General features: G+C 31.4%; 1 protein-coding gene across 1 annotated transcript in view; it reads right to left on the minus strand.

Annotated features, from left to right (window-relative positions):
- Positions 1-706: 706 nt before the first annotated feature.
- LOC106321951 (probable alpha-mannosidase I MNS4) overlaps positions 707-10,001 on the minus strand; it is a 12,768-nt gene continuing 3,473 nt past the window's right edge. The window contains exons 2-17 of the mRNA XM_013760161.1: positions 4,214-4,386; positions 3,845-3,964; positions 3,684-3,776; positions 3,500-3,586; positions 3,337-3,427; positions 3,199-3,254; positions 2,963-3,035; positions 2,711-2,820; positions 2,421-2,560; positions 2,243-2,324; positions 2,042-2,155; positions 1,864-1,943; positions 1,632-1,767; positions 1,473-1,543; positions 1,177-1,390; positions 707-1,091 (exon numbers count right to left, since the gene is read on the minus strand). Of these exons, the coding sequence (XP_013615615.1) occupies positions 804-1,091; positions 1,177-1,390; positions 1,473-1,543; positions 1,632-1,767; positions 1,864-1,943; positions 2,042-2,155; positions 2,243-2,324; positions 2,421-2,560; positions 2,711-2,820; positions 2,963-3,035; positions 3,199-3,254; positions 3,337-3,427; positions 3,500-3,586; positions 3,684-3,776; positions 3,845-3,964; positions 4,214-4,357 (1,899 nt within the window). The 5' untranslated portion in view covers positions 4,358-4,386 and the 3' untranslated portion in view covers positions 707-803. The remainder of the gene's footprint in view (positions 1,092-1,176; positions 1,391-1,472; positions 1,544-1,631; positions 1,768-1,863; positions 1,944-2,041; positions 2,156-2,242; positions 2,325-2,420; positions 2,561-2,710; positions 2,821-2,962; positions 3,036-3,198; positions 3,255-3,336; positions 3,428-3,499; positions 3,587-3,683; positions 3,777-3,844; positions 3,965-4,213; positions 4,387-10,001) is intronic.

The raw sequence follows: 10,001 nt of genomic DNA on the forward strand, positions 1-10,001 counted from the left end.
TAATCAAAATAAAAGATTTATCGATCTATTTGTTGATAAAACAACAAAAATAGAACCCGCGCTTTTTAAGCGCGGGTCAAAAATCTAGTTTCTTATTAAAACATGATCATTGTAAGAAAATAACTCTTGCTTATGTTATTTATAAAATATACCATTGTAAATAATTGAACATGCTAGCCTAGATTTCTACTAATACGGTAGTCCCCCACACCTTAAACAAGTAAATCTACCAAACTGCGCTAACTTATCTCCACTCACTTTAAAATCATCTCAAAACTAATTAATGAAATAAGAAAATACATAACATCTGAGAAACTTGGAAACTGAGTCACTTATTTCAAGAGATAGTACAAAACCCTAATTAACCCCAGTCTTTTAATTGGGGTTCTTAGTTTTGGTTAATAGACGGTTTTTAGTTTTTCTTAAATTTTAACTAAGAAAAGCTAAGAACCGTTTCTTAAATAAATGATATAAAAACCGTCTCTTAACCTAAAAATGTAAAAAAAATGTCAAATCATGAGTTAAAAACTCCAACTAAGAGATCATGGTTAATCATACCCTAAGCTCTTTGAACTTGGGTTTCTCGAGGAAACTGCCCTAATTACTTTTACATTCAAACCTTGTCGTTTTTGAAGCAATTTTGATTATGATCTAGAACCCTTTTATCATAATGTTTTTTTGTTCACTATAAATTAACTCGTAGAAAGATCAGAAAGCTAAATGCACCAAACTATTAAAAGACAGATCAGATAAGCAAAACTGTAATCTTTCCTTTTGGAACAACTGAATATATTAGAGGGACATTAAGAAGAGTATACTCTTTTATCATCAGTTTCTGACTCTAACAAGGTTAACTCTTGACCGGTTTGGTCGCTGCTACTACCACCACCAGAGATACTCATAATTGGTTCAGACTCGGAAGTAAATCCTTCTTCTTGTGGTCTCTTTTCCACTGTTTGATCCGAGACCAATACAATGGAGCGGCTTGTAATCACCGGTTTAGGTCGTTTAACATCTTCACGTTCTGTCTTCTCAGGCAAAACATAAGACAAACCGTACTTCTGAGCATGGGATAGTCTTGGACATAAACCCTACAAAACCAAAAACAGAGGAAACTGACTTTTGTTGTAAGAAATAATACAAACAGAGAGAAAGGATCGAGATCTTTTTTCAGACCTTTATTAAACCGGTAACAGGAAAAGACTCGTGGTAAGGATAAATGTTACTGTGATGATCAAGCTCGATTTCAGGGACTTGATGATCATCGTTACTTTGTTCGAACTTTGTGGCATTGCGTGGACAATATCCGCCAAAGTATGAGCAATGTTCTCGAGCTAGAGATATTTGTGGTGTTAACGGTAATAGATGACCTTCAGTGCTAAAGATGTACCTGAAGATTTAAGCAAAACAAGATTAGTAAAATGCTACAGTAATTGTGAACATTTAAAATGCTATTGTGTGGGTTTGGTTACTTGTAAGGGCCATTGTCGACAAGGTTGTCTGAGTCAACAGCTAAGTCAAACAGAAGCCATAAGTACTTTACCTGAAATATTTGTGAAATGCAAAAAACAGGTCAAGCCTTTAAGGTAACTAAGCAAATCCATATTGAGAAACAGAGTTTATTTTTTTACAGTTTCTGCGAGGAAGAAGCTCTCCATGTGATCTTCTTGTTTGTGAAGTTCTACATCTGTGATGTGACAGTAACCGCAAGGACATTTTGCCCCGTATTGTAAACTAGCCACAAAGTCACGCCCTGCATCAAGATACCTGGTTGTAAAAAGAAGAAGACGTCTTTGAGCTTCTCTTTTGAAACCAACCAATCATATGATGAAGGATAAGAAAAAGCTGACTAATTTGGGTAACCTAGGATCTCTGGTAGCTTTGTATAGCCAATATGTGCTCTCGATTAACTCCGGCCTCAGTGGATAACTCTTTTGACCATACTGTCATGGAAAAATGAAGTTGTAACATCACAGAAAGCAATCATGCTATGAAGTTGTAACATCAGAAAAAGCAATCACTTCAAATCAAGATGGAGGACCTGGACGCTAAGTGTAGCAAGATTGAAACCCTCGGGAGTGAAACCATATCGTTTCCAGACGCTAAAGAAGGCAGTGTGAGTTCTAATTGCCGGATCAACATCTCCTGCTAATACCTTTTTGAGAGCGAAACAGTATAGTTTTAATTTTTCTGCTTTAGAATATTTAACAGTATTTTTTTGAAGCATACAATCACTTAATACCTGAAGTCCTGGCCAGAAAGCTTGAAGGCTGTTGAAAACTGGCCAAACAATAGCTCCGGAATCCATATTGACCTCTACATACCTAGGACAAAACTAGAAAAAACCAATAGAGTCCAAACATAGGAATTGGTTTTTTCGTGTTTTACAATATACAAAAAAAGATTTAAGAAAGCTTTACCAAGGATCCTTGTGAAGGTGGTGCATTGCAGACCCGTAAGCTTCTTGAAAAATGTAAAGATATTCCTCATCCCCAAATAGTATATAAGCCTTGAGGAGATACTCGTAGAAGGAATCAATGCTTGTTCCTATACCAGCATCCTGCCAAGTAGACACCACCATTCAGAACTTGGGTGATGAAAGAAAAGACCAAGTTATTTTGTGGAAGCAAAATTCCTCAATGGAATGAAGAAGATCCTCAATATAATGGACCCTTTTTATTCAGTTTATGAACGAATATATAGGTGTTACCTTTTGTGTCCATTCACCTGTAAAGACATTGATGTGAGCACCAACCAAGTCGAGAGTTGAGCGACGTGCCCATAGTCCCCTCACCGCATTCTTTGCAACTTGTTCGAAAACTTCAGTATAACAAAGTTAAGAGCCGGAAAAACACAGAACAAACTATTAAAGAAAAAACCGGAGTAAAGAGAAGTATTTCTCAGTGGCTAAACTGATTTGTGTCTGAGACATGAAATACCAAAGTTCAAGAGGTTCACTGACCAGGATCATTTGTTAAACGACTGAGCACTCCAAACTCCAATGTCAGAGTACCACCACCTGCTGTTGACGTTATCTGAGAAAAAAAAAAGATGAGATCAGCAATAAGCTGAAACTGAATCTCAACACTCTTTAAATAGTTGAGAGCCAGGAAACTAAGTTTCGTTTGTCCCAGTCGGATCACCAGAAACACAGACCAATTAAGCAAACAAGCATGAAGGAGTAAGAAGATGTTTTGCCTTGCTTTCATGTTCGTCAACACCATACATCAAATTAACAGACCCATATGGGATTCCTGCAGAAAAAAGAGAAGAATGAGATAACAAAACAATTCCCACCTTTGCACAAGAGCTTATTAAACTAATAAAAAGCAATACCAGTCGGTGTATCAAATGCAGGAAGCATTCTCCGTGCCAAATCCTCAGCCAAGACCAGTAACTCATTGTCATAAGATGGAATTCTCATGCCCTGTCATCAGATAGGATTCATTGTCATAAGATGAAATCATCACAACTAAAGGAATAGCTAAGCAGAAAGTACCGTTGCACAATCACTTGCAATCAGATGAGCAGATAGTAAACCTCCAAGGACTCGGATAGTTGTCTCGAACACAGAGACAGTTTTATTCTGCAGTTAACCAAAAAAAAAAGAAAAGCCTTTGAGAAAAGAAGAATTGGAAACTTGGATGTTGGTAGGAGAAAACAGAAAACGTAACATGACTCACTATATTAAACTGAAGGTTTTTACCAATCCATTGAACAGAAGAAGTGAAGCTCTCTCGGTCACCAAGTAAAGCTAATGTATCCAACGAGTCTATCTACAATCATCAATATGGGTTTTAGATATCAGAAAGCCTAGAAGATGATTAAAGATGAGAGTGTATACCAGAGTCAACGCATAGCCTCCAAGAGTATCTTCTCCTTGGCAGGACAAGGGTTTCAACTCATCGAGTGGAAACGCATTGTTCATATATCCATCAAAAGCATGATAAAACATCTCGCGTACCTACACTCAACGTGATAACAAGCACAAGGCATCATCAAAATTAGGTGATCTCAGCTAGTTTATTTTTTTTGCACAACTACTATAATAATGTCATTCTCAAGAGGCTCAAGAAGTTATTTTCAGAGACAATCAACACCAGTTGAGTAACTAACAGGTCCAAAGTTGAAGACTTATCAAGTCCCAGAAAGCTAACTCAAAATCAAGATCTCTAATGGAAATAAATACAGGTTTGTTGAGGGAAAGGCTTACCTCGTCTCTAAGCTGTTTAGCTTCATGAGGGTTAACACCTTCGGCGGAAACTCCAAGATCACGAACCAAACTCGAAAGCGTCAGAGAGATGAAGATGGCATAACAAAGCCCCCACCTCAACTTGTTTGATTCCATTAAAATCATTTCTTTCTTTCTTTTTCACAATAATAAATCTATATATAATAGCAAACTTGATTTTGTTCTCCTATGACATCATCTTTTTTTATAGGAAAAAAAAATTCTGATCCAATGGTCTGAATTCTCTTTATTTAGGATCTAATGGACATAAAACACTCTTGCTGATATCATCTAAAAATTATATTTGGGAACATTTCATTGAACAGTTATCTTTTAAACAATACAACCTTTTAAAAGGCATACCTTTTCATTATCTAAACAACACATCCTTTGACAAACAATCTTTTATATTTCTCTGAACATATATTTTTAAACAACACATCTCTTGATAAACATATCTTTTCATTATTTAACCAACACATCATTTGACAAACTCAAACAACACATACTTCTAGAGTAGGCCTCTATGTACCTTTTCAATATCTATATATTGAAGTTTTTACAGCAGAATTATTCTTACATCGTGTTACTCCATTTTTCTTATTTTTAATTTCAGTTAAGGTATGTTTTTTGGTATCTTTTTCTAAACATATTGATTTTTGTTGACGACCAAATTATGATGGCTGGATTTTTAGTGTGGATATGTATATATATAGAATATAGGTGACATGTTTAACATATGGACAATAGGTGTGTCATAACAGGTTTGTACATATACATATATATATATATATACATATATGAATTTTGATTAATTCAAATACATTTGCTTATTTTAGATTTGGTTTTAGTAGCTAGGAAATTTTATCGAGGTTTTCATAACTCTATTAGTTAATACTGTAAAATAATTTTTGACATATACAATACTCAATACTCTAAAAAAACTTATCTACACTATATACATTAAGCTTCTGAGAAAATACAAGAAAAAATACCTTGAAGTTTTAAGATGGCAAAAAGAAACAAAAAACAAAGAGATGTAAGGGTCCTAAATTTTCCTATTGAGATCTATGTGAAGCAGTAAAAGAGAGATAAAGAAACCAAGTTGTTATAGGCTTTTGTATTAAAAACAATTATGAAGGAAATAATGTGAAGCAGTAAAAGAGAGAAAAAGAAACAAATTTGCTATAGATTTATGTTTCAAAAAAGTTCAATATATAAGATTCTGAAAAAGTACAAGTTTCTGTTTTAAAAAGGTTCAATAGATTAATTTTTGAAGAGGTAGATTCTTTGTTACTCTAAAAAGTGCAATAGTTATTTGAAGGAAGTCGTTGGTTTGAAATGACAAAAGCCCACATTTCTTCTAATTATGGGTTAGACAAAATCCCTTTGCAGCAAACCTGTTTTTGTTTTGCTATGAGGTCATTTTTTTTATAAGAAAAAAAAATCAATCTAATGGTCAGGATTTTTTTTTATCTAAAGGACATAAAATGCTTTGATGAAAATTATTTTTGGCAACTTTTCCTCGAATAGTTATCTATTTTAAACAATACATCTTTTAAAATACATACTTTCTCATTATTTTATATATATTTTAAATCAAATTGAAGAGTTACAATCAGACAGTCATAATTGTATGTTTTATTATGTAATGGTCCAAAAATATTTTGGTTTAAATGTCTTATTTCTTGTCGCAACTCTCTCTGAAGAGTTTCCTCTGTAAACAACACATTCTAAAACCCTCGATGTACCTTTTTACGATATATATATTCAATTTTTTTACAGCCGAAAATGGTTTTAAAAAGTCACTTGGTTCCTTTAGTATTCATCTTCTATCCTTTAGTATATCATTTTAGTCTCTGTTAAGGTATGTCATTTGGTATCTTCTTGTAATCTTATTTATTGATGCTTAATTGTAGATTGTATAACTGTTGCATAAAGTGTACAAATAGCTAAAAATTGTAAATTATGAAAATGTGCACGTAAATAGTCTTTATTCTTCTCCTTCCATCAAAGTCACAGCGTCTATATTGAATGGTTGTTCTCTTTCCACGTAAATTTACCACAGTGGTTGAATTCTATTACGCACGTAAATTTATAACTGGGTTTTGATGGTCGTAACTTGTCAAGAAGTAGAGTAAGTCTTAGAAGTGAATATTTCTATAGAAGTTTATATATGTCTAGCCGTAAGTTTTCACAACCATCGTTAACGTTTCACCAGTTTACACATAGCGATATTTGTTTATATTAGCATTAAACATAAACAAACGTTTTTAGGATTACATACCAAAATATAAAGTAGGATAATAACTATCCCAATCAACTTTGCTGTTGTTGCCGCTAGAACGTTAAAACAAATAAGGTGTGAAAAGGTTAGGGATGTGTCTATTTGCTTAAGGTTGTGTCTGTTCATATAAAGAAATGAAATGGTTCTTAATATTTTTAAAAAAATTTAAAGTTGTGTTTTATCATTCTAAAAATATCTCTTTCCATTCTTAAAATAAAATATAAATTTTGAATTTGTATATTATTTAAAAAGATTTAACACTAATAACAAACTGTAAAGAAACTTATATATTTTATTTGGTCCTTAATAAGATAATACACGAAATCTAATAAACAGCGTTAGCAAATGTCTGCCAACGTTAAATATACACCGTTCACATATTGTTTCTTAAAAACTATAATAATTATAAATAACTAAATAAAGAAATGAAAAAAGTAACATCATTAAAATATATGCAATTTAGGTTAGGAAAAGGGTCATCCTTCTGCGTGCACATATTGTTATTTAAAAACTATAATAATTATTTAGGTTAGGAAAAGGGTCATCCTTCTACGTTTATTACTAATTTTATTATTACTACTTTAATTAACAGTAGTTATAGAAAAGAAGAACGTGAAGAGTTTGAGACATTTACTAACATTAGAGATGTGTGAGAATGCCTTTGCTAATGTAATGTTAAGTTGAAAATTGTAGATACAACTTCTAATTTTTATTATGTTTTCTGAAACACTTCAATTACAGAAAATGCTAGGTCTTCAAAAAATAAATTCCAATACTTTTGTTACACATGATGAAATGAATCGATTTAATAATAAGTCTTTTTCCATGTATGGTGGTAAGGAACACGGGAAATTTATGTTTTATAATGAGTAAGGTGAAAATATCTCTATGAATTTAATAAAGAAACTAATGTCATTGTTGTTAATGATAACTGTTTATATATTGAATTAAAAGGTGTTTATGTTAAAGGGTGCTGATTGAGGGTTCCAGTTTTAAAAGGACAGCTATAAAAATAACACCCTTTTGAAAAACTTGTGTTTCTTTTATTTTGTTTTTTTATTTATTTTGTAAACAATAGTCTAATAATTACAATTATTTAGGTTATTAGTTTTAAGAAATTACGACATCAGGATGGAAAAATCATGACAGTGTGTTACCACCATTTTATAGGAAATTTTTAGAGTGACATTTAATACGAGAAAAATCATTCTTTCAAACAATTACAGATATTTTTTAATTATTTAATTACAGATATTTTTAAATTATTTAAAAGTTTCATATTTTTCGATTCAAACAAAAAAAGACAAACAAAAGACGTCATTACCACTTTGACCAAAAATAATCAATAAGAAAGATGCTAGAGCGACAGTCTTAGACAACTATGTCTTTTAGAAAATTAGAGTTTACTAACTCAACAAAGCAATGATGCCATGATAATTAAAATACTAAGTAATATGTACAGTAAATACAGTAATTTGAAGTGTCATTGTAGTTAATGATAACTGTTTATATATTGAACTAAAATGTGTTTATGTTAAAGGGTGTTAATTAAGGGTTACAAACTTACAGTTCTAAAAGAGCAGTTATAAAAATAACACCTTTTCAAAAAAATTGCGTTTTGTAGTGTACTAAGACTTTGACCTTGATTCTTGTTGATAGTCATTGCAAAACATAAACAATCTATAGTTAACTCTTTAAGCGTTGATTTGAATATATATTTTTATTTTAATGTAAGCAAAATAAATCGTATTTGATACAAATTTATTTTGTATTCCATGTGGTCATAAGTTTCGTGAAAAATGTTTAATTAGTTGGTTACAAATAAACAGTATTTGCCTTTTATGCCGTTATTGTTTACCTTAAACAAATTACTATTTAATATTTAATATAATTAATTATAATGTAATATTTATAATGTGCAACACACACATATTTAGTTTCCCTTTTCAATATTGGTATATATTTTTCAGATGGAATTCGTTATTTTATTTAAGAACACCAATTAAAACATGATTACAATTGTTTTTCCTATACTTTTCGGTTTTACTCTGCATGAACTTGAGTTGTAAAGGTAGTATTAAATATATTTTTAAATATTGCGACCAAATATATGTCGCCTGTTCCTATCTTTGGAGTATAAGAAAACCAACTTAAATGTAAAATAACCGCATAGATATTAGGATCAAATCTATGAATGGTGAGTAGTGAGATGCAAGCGTATTTGACGTTTCCAGAAAAATGGTCTGGGAAAATGTTTTGACGAAAATTTCCAGTTTTTCTCAACCATAACCGATGTTTCTAATACATATTAATGATATATACTACTGTAAATAAATAAGTGTAACTGACATTTTTACAATAGGTACAATAAAACCTCCATTTCTGATCAAATAAATACTATACTTCGGCTTTGAAATCAATAGTATTCTAAATTGAGAAGAAATGTTTGCGGAGTCACCGGTTCTTCACACTGAGTTAGGGTGTCAAAAATTAATAATAACTAGATCTTTTTTCCGCGCTTCGTGCGGATAATTATTTTTTATATGTAATTGTTGATTTGTTATATGAATATCAAATATTATAGACTATAGTTGCTTTTTATATTTAATAGTTGATTTTATTGTATTATTTTTATATAATCTCTTATTATATTTAATTGTTGATTTTGTTTTATATTGAAAGTATTTAAATTCAAAGAAAGGGTTTTTTCTTGTTTTCTCTTGTGTAAAGGTTTTTCATAGTTTTATTTCAAAACACTTTTGACGTATTGTAATAGATAAGTTTTTATTTTTGTGGTATTGGACTTTTAATAAGCTAAGGTGGATCAATATCTAATTAAATGTAAGAAATAGTAGTGTACCTAATTTTTTTTATAACGACTAATTTATTAAACTTAGGTGGAGTTTACATAATCCTTCATGAAGAGGATGAACAATTAAAGTAAGTACATTGTAATAACATACAAATAAATTGTCATTCGGAATTCTAGCCTTAGCCAAAAGATCTGCCACCTAATTTGTCTTTCTTCCCGTCCAAGTAAATGAGACATCTTCAAATCTTTGCACCCACCAGCATATTTCTCTAATCCAGTTATAAGCTCCAAAGTGGAGATTACCATTCTTTAATATGGCTTTTTCACGGTCACTCTCAATGATTAGCATTCTATAACCCCTTATCCAACAATGTTGTACCGCCATTAAAATTCCTTGATGTTCACTTTCAAACGCATTTTAAACAATCTTCCCTGCAGCATGAACTGATTCTTTATAACATCCATACTCATTTCTTAGAATCCAACCCGCTTCCGCTGGAATAGTTGAGTTGATGAAACTCTCCATCTACATTACATTTACTTTTTCCTTGGTTGGGCCTTAAATGTACTTGTTAGAATTTTTTTTTTAAAATATTTTATATTTACGCTTATATGTATTTAATTTAGGAGACTTATTTTTACTTTTAAAATATGTGACCAATATAGCTTTC

The sequence above is a fragment of the Brassica oleracea genome, chromosome C2, assembly GCF_000695525.1.
Source record: "Brassica oleracea var. oleracea cultivar TO1000 chromosome C2, BOL, whole genome shotgun sequence".
NCBI lineage: Eukaryota > Viridiplantae > Streptophyta > Magnoliopsida > Brassicales > Brassicaceae > Brassica > Brassica oleracea.